The following is a 15000-nucleotide window of genomic DNA, read 5'->3' as shown; positions in this document are numbered from 1 at the left end:
AAACTCAATAAAGATTATTGAAATATAAAACAAGAAATAGATTCCATAGAAACACACCAGTCATGTTTTATTTAAGGACAGCAATTTAGGGATTTCATTTCTCAACCCACCCACACACTTCATTTACCTTGTATTTGACAATGTTGTTTTTCTGCAGGTTAACCTCCTCTTGCAGTTGTTTCAGCCTCTCCTGCAAATATCTGGAGAAAAACAAATTTGAAATCTCATAGTGGAGCTCTGGGAGACAAGAAGACAAGAATGTGACGGAACAATCACAGTAATCTGAAGGAGGGAGATGCAATTTAAGTCTAGACTAACAAATGTGTGACTGTTGCATAGACCTGTAATTTGGAAAGGCGCATGGGGATGAAATTTCCTTATAAAACAAAGCTAAAAAAAAAAAAAAAATGGAGAAGCAATCAGGTTGCACAAAGCAAGAATGTGTACTAGCAAATGGCAACCATTTTCTGTCACTCTATAACCCCCAATCTGATTGGTTGCTGTGGGTTACTTTCCCTGCACATCCGTCTTGCCATCTGTGCGGTTTATGAAATAATCCTCAAAGTGCATGAATCCAAATCTGATCTGCAGGCGCTACTGGCGCATGGGCTGACCAGTTTGTTGGTTGCTATGGTGATGTTATTCCAGCTAAGAAATCGCCGCAGGAGCTCTACCAAGTTCCAAAGGAAGTGGAGAGGGCACAAATTACACAAAACTAATATTTATATGCCGTAGCAGTACTTAAGCTGCTTAGTAGAACTGGATAACAATGAGACTTCAGATGATGCCAATCACTTTGTACAATCGTTCAAGTTTAGATAGAACTGAACAGAAGTCATAAATGTGTGTGCCCACCAATCCGTGACTGGATGAACGGGTAAGATTTATTGGTCTGTAAGAAGACTGAAGAGCTGGCCACATAAAATGTTCTTTTTTTGTACCATTCAACCTAAACTTAGTGGGTTCACGAAGAAGACTGGACACAGAAACACTAGATATCCAATCTCACTGTACAATTTACAAAGTTTAGGTTCAATGTAAACTAAAATAAAAAAAACACCACATGCTATCAGATTACCATTGGGAATGGTAGATTTCTAAGGGCCCTTTCACACGGGGCGGATCAGTAATGATCCGCCTCCGTGTGTCCGTAAGCTCAGCGGGGATCGCTCCGTATATCCCCGCTGAGCCGGCGGCTGACAGGGTGGTCCCCGCACACTGTGCAGGGACCGCCCTATCAGTTTAGGCCGATATGTATTCTTCTACATATTTTTGGTAAAAAATAAATAAAAAATAAAAAATCGCAATAAGCGTATATTGATTGGTTTGCGCAAAAGTTATAGCGTCTACAAAATAGGGGATAGTTTTATGGCATCTGTATTATTCATTTTTTTTTTTTACTAGTAATGGCAGCGATCTACGATTTTTATCGTGACTGAGGCATTATGGCAGACACTTGACAAATTTTTGGGACCATTTATACAGCAAACAGTGCTATAAAAATTCACCGATTACTGTGTAAATGACACTGGCAGGGAAGGGGTTAACCACTAGGGGGCAATGAAGGGGTCAAGTGTGTCCTAGGGAGAGATTCTAACTGTGTGGTGGGCGACCAGTGACACGACAGTGATTACTGCTCCCGATCTTGTCACTAGGCAGAAGAGGGAAATGGCTTGTTTACATAGGCATCTCCGCGTTCTGCCTCTCCTGACCTCAATCGCGGGCCGCCGGCAAACATCAAGTTCCCGGGACCCGCGAGCACACTCCCGAGGCAATATGTATTCTGCTACATATTTTTGGTGAAAAAAAAATGCCAATAAGCGTAAATTGATTGGTTTGCGCAAGTGTTATAGCGTCTACAAATTATGGGATATATTTATGCAGTTTTTATTTATTTTACTAGTAATGGCGGCGATCAGCGACTTACAGCGGGACTGCGACTGCAGACAAATTGGACACCTGACACTTTTTGGGGACCAGTGACATTAATAATCTGCCCAATGAGTTAGTAAAAAAAAAAAAAAAAAAAGCTTTGCTCTACCATTCGGAATACCTTAATGTTGTCATAATTTGTGTTCTCTCAGAATTGGACAACAGTTTGCTATCTTTTGAAAACGCGGTTTGTGGAGTTGAATGAGTGGTTTCCTATGTCTAATTATTCAATATATAAAAGCGCTTTCAGATCTTTTTTCACCATTGAAAGTGAAGGAAGGGTAGATACCTTCCAGGATTTTAGGATGACCTTTCCAGCTGTTATCAGACATAGTCTTGTCTACAAGGAAATATTATGAATAGGGTTAGACTCTGCAACGTGAAAACACTCCCATCTGCTCCCTAGAGTAACAATTTTGAGTGGCATTGATATGAGTTTCGGAAAGCGTTAAAAACAACAAACGTCTATTTTCAACACCTGTGTGAAGAGCCAAGAGTAGAGACAGTTGTCCCCCCGCACCACAGAGAGGCATGCAGACTTGTGGGTATTGAGCTACTGCACTCCATCTTAGTAGTGGTTGTAAACTCTGCACTACATGCAAGTGACTCGTGGCTTTTGTGTGTAATAGACAAATATGAAGTACTGCATCTTAAACATAAGGGAATGCAGGGCGTGGAGTGCAGGCAGTAAGGACTTGGGATATTGCATGTAATACAGTAACAAAGTGATATTAAACTCAAAAGCAAACATTTATTATGTTGCAGCTTACCAATACTTAAATCTGATGTCTGCATTTGTTTTCTGTTTTTAGGCTCTTTCCCTTATTTTCACCTGGTAATTAGGCCATGAAGTCGGTTTGTTTTTCCAAAGAAGCAGCTTTCTTGCAGATGTAGCAGTTAAAGGGATGATACAAACTATTTACCACTGATAGGGATGCTTATAATGATCAACTTTTATTATATTATATAAAAACGTATTATTTTTTTTACTTTTGGGATAAATCTGTACTGTACTCGATGTTGGGTCTTATTTAATCACCACAGGGTTTTTTATTTTTTGTTATTAAACAAATGAAAAATTTTTTTTTTTCTTAGTTTCGGTTATAAAATTTTGCAAACAGGTAATTTTTCTCCTTCACTGATGAGGATGCTCTGATGGGCACTCATATGAAGCACTGCTGGGCAATGATGAGGATGCTCTGATGGGCACTCATATGAAGCACTGCTGGGCAATGATGAGGAGGCACTGATAGGTGGCACTGATAGGGCTGCACTGATCATCAGTGCCCTAATGATCAGTGCAGTTGTCCCCTTTCACACTTGCCAGTTCTGCTGCGACAGTGTGAGGAAAGGATTGCCGATAACCAGCAAGTGTGTTTGCATTGTGATCAGCTGTGATTGGACACAGGGCCGCTGTGATTGGTCCTTTACCCAGATCTGAGATCAGCTGTGTCCGAAGTACACATTGATCACAGAACGTGCCAGATGCACGCCACAGGCGTGGTTCTGGGAGTATGTCAATAGACTCCCTTCCAGAACAGGACAACCGCGATGTAGCCGTCATTAGGCTATGGCGCGGTCGGCAAGTGGTTAATGGGCTGCAACTGGTCATGAGACTGTGTCCAAAGTCGCATGACAAGTCACACTAGTGTGAACGTTGCTTTGCACTTCTTTATCACCTCATTTACTTCAAGAGTTCCCTGGTACCCTGAAAAGCAGTAGCACTTTATTACAGCAAACCAGATTCCCAATCCAAATCCCATGGCTGTGCAGTGGTCTACTCTTTTCTGTGCTCTTCTCGTCTCCCTATTGTTTGCACAGTTTAAAAGCAACCATTCTGACCAATTGGGAGATGAAAAAAGAAGGAAGACGCAGGCCATAGTAGGCCCATGAACACTGGGCTTAATAAAACGCTGCTTCTACAGGAGTCTTGCATTTTTTATCCTGCTTGTAGAAGCAGCTCAGTGTTATCCTATGTGTCCATGCACATTTGGGCTTTTAGAGGCATAATTTAAGAGGAGAGTTTAGAGGCAGAAACTAACCATCACAAGTGCTTTTTTTTAGAGTTTTCAGGCAGAAAAAAAAACGCTAAATGCTCAAACACACATTTAGGAGCTTTCGGCATTGAAAGCGGAGTTCCACTCAAAAGTGGAACTTCTGCTTTAAGCACTCCTAGCCCCCCGACATACCAAATTTGGCATGTCATATTTTGGGGGGTTGTTTACCTTACTTTTAGTGGGACTTCCTGTACCGCTTCCTATTTCCGGCCGCCTAGTTGACTCCTCCTCTCGCCGGGCCCCTCCCTGCCAGCGATCTTCTGGGACACAACTCGGGTCCCAGAAGATCAGCTGGCCAATAGGAGAGCGCAGCGTGACTCGTGCATGCGCAGGGCGCGACCTGCCGTGAAGCCATAAGCTGTCACGGCTGGGTAACCACAGTTACGATGACGGCGCCAAGGAGAGGAGGGGGAGAGGATCAAGTGCTGATTTCGATTCAGGGAGGGGGACCTCCCCAAAGGCCGCGGCTGGGTTCACAGCCGACTGCTGTCTGATATTACCTATCTGGTAAGCTGCTTATGATACTGGTGGTGGGCTCTCAATCCTACAAGTGTGCTGTCTATCACGGTGGTGATTGGATTATCTCCTGTATCAGGACCACGCTCATGCTGGAAAGAATATAGACTTCCTTTGATTATAACCCCTATGAGTGTTAAGATATTGTATTGACTTTTGTATCACACCAAGTCCGGGTGCCATGGCGCAGTTCTAACCCCCCCTTTTTTCCCTATGTCTTTAGTGCACTTGCACCAGAACTGCTGCCTCCCCATTTTTCCGTGTCTAAGTTAAATGTTAATTTCCATTGACCATTCCTAGTCGATAAGCGCAATTTTTTCTGTTTGTAGAGCCTCTGGGCGGCCACATGGCTGGGCCATGGGGCAGGTTAAGTGTCAGTTTATTAAAAGTCAGCAGCTATGCTTTTTGTAGCTGCTGACTTTTAATAAACTAAAACATGGGTGAACTCCGCTTTTAGTGTACATTGATTGGTGAAAAAATTAGCTGCCAGAGGTTTTGGCATTTTTTTCTACTCCTAGTGTGCATGGACCCTGAGAGCTGCGATCCCTGGCAATGGTAATAGGACACCCTTGATTTCCAAGAAACTTTGTGAATAACAATGCAGCGAGATCAGACACCATGATGCACCTACATTAGAGTCCCATCACTGGACTGTTACCAGTAAGAAGGTCACAGGTTCACTTTAAGTGCTATATAATATTTTAGAAAGTCAGAAAGAATAAATAAAAATTCAGTGCAGCAGAGAACGTTTATTCCAGCATTTCATTATCCGCCCTCAGAGAAATCAGTCTGCTCTATATCTCAAGGCCAGAAAGGTTGCAGCTGTTTGCATGGAAGATTGGATGTTAATGGACTCCACTTCGGCGAGTTATAAATATATTGGGAAAGAATAAAGCTTGAAGTTCATGTCTAGGACAGTGAAGGTTGTCAAATATAATTAGGAGTTTCAAAAACCGTATCAGATGTCTAAAAAAGTTTTATAACTGATTTTGACAGTTTGCAAAATAGAAAGCCCTGATCACACGGGAAACCGGTATGGCTTTCTGCACACTGCTCAGGAGAAAAACACACAACCTTCCCAATAAGGCTTAAAGTGGAACTCCAGACACAATCTTGCTTCCCCTAGCTAGAGAATATTCCACTGTTAAGCACCATGACTGGAACAGGAGATTAACAGAAGTCTCTACTACAGGGGGCACAAACATAACCTAACAGAAGTACGTTTACCTTTTCCCATGTTTGTAAAAAGTTTTTTTTTTTTTTTATTATTGCTGTTTATATCCCCATTGGAAAGATTCCCCCCCCCCCCCATCTTCTCTCATTGTGACCAGTGCAATTGGGGAAGTCCTACATAATAACGACATAGTAATCAGTAAAAAAAAATAAGTCTTCGAAGAAATATTCCTGGTCATGCATTACAGAATGGCCAAAGTATAGGACACGCTACTCTCAAGCCCTGAATCAGGCCACTCTCAAAAAATCAGATGGATCGACTTGGGACCTCCTCCACTGATGCATTTAACCACAAGATAGGAGGGCCTTTAAGGATAAGCCCTGCCTTGTGGATGAAATGCATTAGTGGAGGAGGTCCCAGGCAGGGACTCGAGGGGCGGGGAGAGGCTGTCTCAGCGGCTTGCTGATACACTGAGACAGCCATCAATCAGGGCAGCTGGTGGATCCCGACTTGGGAAGTAGCGATGATGTGCTGCCCGGACTGATGGCAGTGACATCAGTGGAGAGTGGACTTCAGACCGCTCTCCGCTGAAAACGTGTCACAGGAGTGCAAGTCGAATAGCACTCCTGTGACCCAGAGGAGAAGCCCAGCCGAATTAGCCCAGGCTGGACTTCTCCTTTAAGGGGAAGAGAGGGAAGAAGAGATCCAGCTTTGTGAACAGCTCCATCTCTTCCTCTTCACACAGGGACTCTACAGCAGAAGAAACCATTGGCTCCTGCTGCTGCCAATCAAATTTAGTGAGGAGAAAGTGGTGGCGGGGCCAAGTCCCACAGGGTGCGTCTATGGAGCTCAGGAGTGAGCAGACACTGTGTGCCCCCATAGCGCACAGCTTGCTATGGGGGCACACGAAGAAGAGAAGGAGCCAAGATTTCCGGCAGGGGACCCAGAGAAGAGGAGGCTTAGGACCATTCTGTGCTAAACCATTACACAGAACAGGTGAGTATAACATGCTTGTCATTTTAATTTAAATCAAATTAGACTTTAGTAACACTTTAATGTACCAAATCTTATCCTAATGATAGTCTAGTTCAGGGGTCTCTAAACAGAGGGCCAGTTGACTGTGCTTCAGAGAAATAGTGCCCCATCATAGGCGTCACTGGGAGAAATAGCGCCCCATCATAGGTGTCACTGGGAGAAACAGTGCCCTATCATAGGCGTCACTGGGAGAAATAGTGCCCCATCATAGGCGTCACTGGGAGAAATAGTGCCCCATCATAGGCGTCACTGGGAGAAATAGTGCCCCATCATAGGCGTCACTGGGAGAAATAGTGCCCCATCATAGGCGTCACTGGGAGAAATGGTGCCCCATCATTGGTGTCACTGGGAGAAATAGTGCCCCATCATTGGGATCAGTGGGAGGATTAGTGCCCCATCATTGGGATCAGTGGGAGGATTAGTGCCCCATCATTGGGATCAGTGGGAGGATTAGTGCCCCATCATTGGGATCAGTGGGAGGATTAGTGCCCCATCATTGGGATCAGTGGAAGGATTAGTGCCCCATCATTGGGATCAGTGGGAGGATTAGTGCCCCATCATTGGGATCAGTGCCCCATCATTGGGATCAGTAGAAGGATTAGTGCCCCATCATTGGGATCAGTGGAAGGATTAGTGCCCCATCATTGGGATCAATATATATATATATTTATATATATATATATATATATATATATATTTTTTTTTTTTTGGGGGGGGGATATTTATTATAGCAAAAAATATTTAAAAAAATCAAAATTGTCGCTCTATTTTTGTTTATAGTGCAAAAAATAAAAACCGCAGAGGTGATCAAATACCACCAAAAGAAAACTATTTGTGAGGGAAAAAAAGGACGCCAATTTTGTTTGGGAGCCACGTCGCACAATTGTCAGTTAAAGTGACGCAGTGCCGAATCGCAAAAAGTGGCCGGGTCATTGACCAGCAATATGGTCCGGGGCTGAAGTGGTTAAACAGTTGATGGATTAAAGGACCAAACAGCACAAATTGCAACTTGGTTTATGTAGAAGAGTTTTTTAAGGAAGCTGGGGAAGGAAATATGGAGGTTCCTGGTCTGGACCTCTCTGCTTAAAAAATAGGATTTTTATAACAGCTTACCTGTAAAATCCTTTTCTTTTGAAGTACATCACGGGACACAGAGAAGCGTAGTAATTACTATGTGGGTTATAGAGAGTACCTTCAGGTGTGGACACTGGCACGCCCTTAAGGCAAGAAGTTCCCTCCCCTATATAACCCCTCCCATACCGGGAGTGCCTCAGTTTTGTAGCAAGCAATAAGTGTCCCAAATACCCCAAAAGAGGGGCGGGTGCTCTGTGTCCCGTGATGTACTTCAAAAGAAAAGGATTTTACAGGTAAGCTGTTATAAAAATCCTATTTTCTTTATCGTACATCACGGGACACAGAGAAGCATAGTAATTACTATGTGGGACGTCCTAAAGCAATGCTATGAGGGGAGGGAGACCCCAAGAAATAAGCCGGGCGCCATCAGACATGAGGAATCAAACTGCAGCCTGCAGCACACTGCGCCCAAAGGCGCTCTCCTCATTCTTTCTTATGTCCAATTGATAAAACTTAGTGAAAGTATGGACAGACGACCATGTCGCGGCCTTGCAGACTTGAGCCATGGAGGCTTGATGATGCACTGCCCAGGAAGTACCCACCGCTCTAGTGGAATGTGCTTTAACCTTAAACGGGGGAACCTTTCCCCTCAAGCCATAGGCTTGAGTAATGACCTGCCGAATCCATTTGGAGATAATGGACTTCGACGCTGCCTGCCCACATCTGGGACCTTCTGGCAGGATAAACAATGTATCAGTTTTCCGGACCTGAGCAGTAGCCTTAAGATAGATCTTAACTGCTCTTAATACGTCTAGCGTATGTAAAGACTTCTCCCTTGCAGAACTAGGTTCTGAGAAAAAAGACGGGAGAACAAGATCCTGATTCAAATGAAATTTTGAAACAACTTTAGGTAGGAAAGCCGGGTGGGGCCGTAGGACCACTCTATCCTTATGGAATATAAGGTACGGTTCCTTACAAGACAAGGCCGCCAACTCCGAAACCCTCCTGGCGGAGGTTATGGCTACCAAAAATATCACCTTCCTGGTCAGAAGGACCAAAGGAATATGAGCCAAGGGCTCAAATGGTTGTTTCTGTAAGACAGAAAGGACCAGATTCAGATCCCATGGACACAAGGGAATCTTGACTGGTGGACTAAGCCGGATCATACCTTGCAAAAAGGTTTTGATCAGGGAATGTGTAGCTAGTGGCCTTTGGAAAAAAAATCGATAAGGCCGAGATCTGGCCCTTAATGGTGCTTAGGGCCAACTTCATGTCTGCCCCTAACTGCAGAAACTCCAGAATTCTGCCAATGAGATACCTCCGGGGATGCCAACCCCTGGTCTCGCACCAGGCCACATAAGATTTCCAAACTCGGTAATAGATAAGTCTGGATGCCGGTTTTCTGGCATTAATCAAAGTAGATGCCACCGCATTAGAGAGACCCCTTTTCTTTAAGATATGGGACTCAATAGCCAAACCGTCAAATTGAGAGACGGTAAGGAAGGATGGAATATTGGCCCCTGGGACAATAGGTCTGGCCGAAGCGGAAGGGACCACGGTTGCCCCACGGACATCCTTACAATGTCCGCGAACCAGGCCCTTCTGGGCCACGCTGGAGCCACCAGAATCACTGGTCTTCCTTCCGACTTTACCCTGCGAAGAAGACGGGGTAATAATTGCAGCGGAGGAAACGCATACATTAGGGAGAACTGGTCCCATGGGAACACCAGTGCATCCGTGCCGTAAGCAAGTGGATCCCTTGTCCGGGACAGAAAGTTGCCCACCCTTGCATTGAACCTCGATGCAAAGAGATCGACATCTGGTGTTCCCCACCTCTGACAAATGCTCTGGAAGATGTCGGGGTGAAGAGTCCATTCCCCTGGAAGCACCTGTTGGCGGCTTAGGTAGTCTGCTCGCCAATTGTCTATTCCCGGAATGAACACTGCAGAAATGCATGGGACATATTTCTCTGCCCAGGTCAGGATTCGATTCACCTCTCTTTGGGCTGCACGACTTCTTGTGCCCCCCTGGTGATTTATGTATGCCACGGCAGTGACATTGTCTGATTGAATCCTGACCGGAAGACCCTTCAACCTGTCTGACCAAGCTGACAGGGCTAGATAGACTGCTCGAATTTCCAGCAGATTTATGGGTAGAGACCTCTCGGAGGCTGACCATTTCCCCTGGAGAGACAAACCTCCCAGGACTGCACCCCAGCCTAGCAGACTGGCGTCCGTGGTCACAACCTGCCATGTCACGGGAACAAAGGACTTCCCCTTTAGCAGGTTCCGGGGAACCAGCCACCAACAAAGGCTCTGCCGGACTGACCGGGAGAGAGACATAGGGAGATCCAAGGCTTGAACCTTTTTGTTCCAAGCGGACAGAATGGCATGTTGAAGCTCCCTTGAGTGGAACTGCGCAAATGGGACGGCCTCGAACGAGGCTACCATCTTTCCCAGTAACCTCATACAGAGGCGAATGGGAGGCTGACGCTTTGCTTTGACTAGTTGAACTAGTTCTCTTAAAGCCTCGAACTTCCTTTGGGGCAGGAAGACCCTTTTTAGCTTTGTGTCTATGAGTAGACCCAAATATTCGAGCCTTTGCACAGGCATTAAGGCTGACTTGTCCAGGTTGAGAACCCAACCCATGGGATTCCAGAAATTTTACGGTTCTGTGTACCGCTGAGTTTAGATCGGCCACTGACCGGTCTACTACCAATAGGTCGTCTAGATGGGCTACTATGGATATGCCTTGAGACCTTAGATAGGCTAACAGTGGAGCCAATACTTTCGTGAAAACACGAGGAGCGGTGGCCAGACCAAAAGGTAAGGCCACGAATTGGAAGTGGCGCTGATTTACCACGAAGCGAAGCAGCTTCTGATGGTCGAGAAAGATAGGAACGTGCAAGTATGCGTCCTTTATATCGATGGACGCTAGTAGTTCCCCTCCTTGCAGGGAGGCCACCACTGACCTGATCGATTCCATCCGGAATGATTGGACCCTTAGGAACTTGTTTAAGGCCTTGAGGTCCAGGATGGGTCTTACATCCCCGTTTGGTTTGGGGACGGTGAAGAGATTGGAATAAAACCCCAAACCTTGTTCTTCCACTGGCAGCTCTCTGATTACCCCTTGGGATAACAGATGATCTAAGGCCAATGCTAAGGACCTTCTTTTGCCGAGGTCCTTTGGGACGTTCGAGGTTAAGAAGCGCGGTGGAGGAAATTCGCTCAACTCCAGCTTGTAGCCCCCGGGGACCGTAGAGAGGACCCACCTGTCTTGGATCCTGTCTAGCCAAGCCTCTGCAAACAGCTGAAGTCTTCCCCCCACCCGGCTGAGTGGGGGAGAACCTTCATAATGCTGACTTAGTTGCTGGCTTGGCCTGTGGCTTACGGTTCCAAGGTTTTTTGGAAGCCTGAGGCTGGCCCTGTGGCTTCCCACCTGCATTGAATCGTCCAGGAGGCCGTCGGAACTGCCTGGTACCGGAAGTACTAGGGATAGGAGAGGAGGATCGCTTAAAGGAGGGGGGACCCCTAAACCTTTTCTTTACTGGCAACAGTGTACTTTTGCCACTGGAAATTTTCTGAATGTAAGCATCCAGATCTTCCCCAAACAAACGCTCTCCATGAAAGGGAAACCCCGCCAGTAATTTTTTACACGGGGCTTCAGCAGACCAGTTCTTCAGCCAGAGTAACCTGCGCATATGAACTAGCGAGAGAGTGAGACGTGAGGACTGCTGAATGGAGTCCTTAATAGCATCTATGGCAAAACATAATGCTCTGGGAAACTCAGCCAAATTCTGGGCCTGTTGTGCCGGCAATTCCTTTAAGACCCCTTTAAACTGGTCCTTCAAGGCCTGGCAAATCCCAATAGCCGCAATTGCAGGCTGGGTTATTCCTCTCGCCGAAGCAAAAGAGGTTTTTAATAAAGTCTCTAATCTCTTGTCTGTCGGATCTTTGAATACCAGAACATTGTCTACTGGACAGGTCAAAGATTTGTTTACGCAGGACACAGCTGCGTCAACCTTGGGGATGCCCCATTTTTTAGTGAATTGTTCCTCCATGGGGTATAAAACCGAAAACTTCTTAGGAGGAAGAAAATATCTATCTGGATGTTCCCAATCCTTGTAGATAAGCCCTTCCAGCAGGGGGTGAACCGGGAAGGAATAATTAGCTTGAGGAGCTTTTAAGGAGCCTAAAGATGAGACTGCACTTGAAGCTGGTTCTGAAAGTGGCAACTTGAAGGCCGAACGGACCATCTCAGTGAGGGACTGGACCAACAATTTTTCGGATTGCGATGCCGAAAAGGGTTCTCCCAAAGTGGAATCCTCAGAGTCCACTACTTCCAGCTGACCTTCTGCCAGATCTCCAGAGGGTAAATCAACCTCTTCTGAGGATGCATGCCCCAAATCGAGGGACTCCTCAGAGGGAGAGGGGGACCTTGTGCGTTTTTCCCTTGAGAGAGAGGATGCAATCAAGGTCGCTAATCTCTGCTCCAGACCCCCCATAGCTGAGGCCAGAGCCTCCTGTGTCACAAAAACTGGAGCAAGTGGGACAAGGGCAGAACAGGCATCTGACAGCCCTGATGGTTCACCCTGGGCCTCCTTCAATTTTTCAGGAGAGGAAGCAGCCGCAGGAGCATGCCCGAGATCCTCTGAGCCAGATGGCGATCCCTTTGCTTTTTTGCTTCTAGTCCCTGAGCCTTTAGCCATGATAAAGCTGAGGTTCTCACAATAGTTGCAACTACTTGCGAACCTATAGACCAGCACTGACGCTGCTATTTGATGGTTGGCAAGGTGCAGAGCCCACTATGCGCCTTAAGCAAATGTCACTGTCCACCACCAGTACTAAATACTGAAGTATGTGCACAAGATCTCTGTGTCCACCGTCAGCCAGAACCAGTTAGGTGGACTGGAGCATATAAGGACTAGGTGTATCACCTGACCTGCTCTGTCCTGTAATCTCAAGTCTCATAGAGAACAGCTGAGATAGACCCCCTGCGCGCATGCGCACGCGCGCGCCGCTGTTAGGCGTGCACCACGAGGCTACGCGCGCACACGTAGCCGCACGCGCGCACATGTCGTCACACGCATCTCACGGAGCACGCCGCGCACATTCGTGCGCATCGGACAAAAATTTCATTTGTGCGCGCGCGTGCGCCTAAGACACATCAATGTCGCGCGCGCATGACGCTACGCGCCATGCATGAGGATGGAACCCACAGCTCCATGTGAGAACCAGGTAAGCCAAGTGAAGCCAAACATTTTGGACAACTTTTCTCTGCTTTTAACCTGCACAGGAGGGGCCAACTACCTGACTAGAGATACCCCTCCTCCCCACAACACACAGGACCATATAGGAGAAGCACAGACAGTTAGCTTTAGGCAAACATAATGGCTCAAATAAAGGAAGGTTACTCCTAGGACCAAGTCCTGAAGCACCTTCACTTACCTGATCCAACGCTGCAGGACTCTGCATAACAGACAGTCCAATCTTCACCCATCACGGAGAGCAGCGTCTATAGACCTTCAGGGACCGGGGTCCATGGACAGGAACACCACACCCCTGGACCCATATCGCACCCTGTCAGTAAACTTTTGGTATTAGGAAATTGACCAAAGTACTGAATAACCAGGATCCAGCTCTCAAAGAGAAGCATTACAGGCCAAACCCCGTTCTTCTTAACCGGGGCCCGGGTACCGTCCACTTTGGCTCAGAAGCACTTTGGACGGATCCGGATTTCATGGAGGCTTTTTACATCCAATATGGATCCCTCCAGTGGAGCTCCTTGGAGCACATGTTCACTCGTGACCAACACCTTAGACACTGGCAAAAAACTGAGGCACTCCCGGTATGGGAGGGGTTATATAGGGGAGGGAACTTCTTGCCTTAAGGGCGTGCCAGTGTCCACACCTGAAGGTACTCTCTATAACCCACATAGTAATTACTACGCTTCTCTGTGTCCCGTGATGTACGATAAAGAAATGCTCTTTACCTTTGCTGTCATGCTGATTCAGTGGTTTCAGTACTTTCTAGGTCACCAACCATAAAGATGGTACTTAACTTAGGAGTTCTGACGTCACTCTGTCCTTCCTAAACTGCATGCCTTCCTAAGTCATTGACTGATAAAGTACAGGCAGTCCCCAAGTTACAAACATCCGACTTGCATACAAGTCATATTTACAAAGAGAGACAACAGGAAGTGAGAGGAAATCTACCCCTAGGAAGGGAAATTCACTTCTGTATAAGTTATCATGAGAAAAAGATGTCTCCATTGAAGCTTTATCACCAATCCTTGTTTCCACAAAAACCCAAAATTGAAATCTTCTGAAGAGAGGCACAGGCAGCAAAACAAAAATGTTACAAGGTACCTTTTTGTATGTGATCCAAAAAAACAGAAATCATTTTTGGCTGGAGTTGCACTTAATAAAAAAAGGTACTTGTTCCAACTTGCATACAAATTCAACTTAAAGTGGAACTTCACCCATAACAGGTTGATATAAAAATTATGTTCTTTAGCAAGGCACATCCATTCCATATTAACAATTATGTTACCAAAATGTGTGTGTGATGTAAATTGCCTCCAGCATTGCTCCCCTTTGCTCTTGGTGGAGGCTGCTATTTTGCTGAAGACCAGAGCTCCACCACCAAATCATAAAGTGAAATTAAATCCATCGATATAACGGCAAAAAAAAAAAAAAAAAATGTTACATCCCTGGAATGCCGGGATTGGCAACTGTCACATTTGCTTGTGTCCTTAACCACTTCCCGACCGCCGCATGTATATGTACGTCCACAGAATGGCACGTACAGGCAAATGGGCGTACAGGTACGTCCTTGCCTTTCCGCGGGTCGGGGGTCCGATCGGGACCCCCCTCGCGCTACATGCGGCGGTCGGATTCCCGCGGGGAGCGAGGAGTTTATAGCCGCTCCGTCGCGATCGCTCCCCGGAGCTGAAGAACGGGGAGAGCTGTATGTAAACACGGCTTCCCCGTGCTTTACTATGGCGCTGCATCGATCGAGTGATCCCTTTTATAGGGAGACTCGATCGATGTCAGTCCTACAGCCACACCCCCCTACAGTTGTAAACACACACTAGGTGAACCCTAACTCCTACAGCGCCCCCTGTGGTTAACTCCCAAACTGCAACTGTCATTTTCACAATAAACAATGCAATTGTATAGCACTTTTTGCTGTGAAAATGACAATGGTCCCA

The 15000-nt window shown here is 46.3% G+C and overlaps 1 protein-coding gene across 4 annotated transcripts in view; it reads right to left on the bottom strand.

The window, feature by feature from the left end:
• The window catches only part of CCDC149 (coiled-coil domain containing 149), a 106220-nt gene that overhangs the window by 44959 nt on the left and 46261 nt on the right, over positions 1–15000 (bottom strand). For all 4 annotated transcript variants that reach the window (XM_040335176.1, XM_040335178.1, XM_040335177.1 and 1 more), the window contains exon 7: positions 128–200. In XM_040335176.1, the coding sequence (XP_040191110.1) occupies positions 128–200 (73 nt within the window). The remainder of the gene's footprint in view (positions 1–127; positions 201–15000) is intronic.

This window comes from Rana temporaria, chromosome 1 (assembly GCF_905171775.1).
Source record: "Rana temporaria chromosome 1, aRanTem1.1, whole genome shotgun sequence".
Lineage (NCBI taxonomy): Eukaryota > Metazoa > Chordata > Amphibia > Anura > Ranidae > Rana > Rana temporaria.
This window is presented reverse-complemented; position numbering and strand designations above follow the sequence as displayed.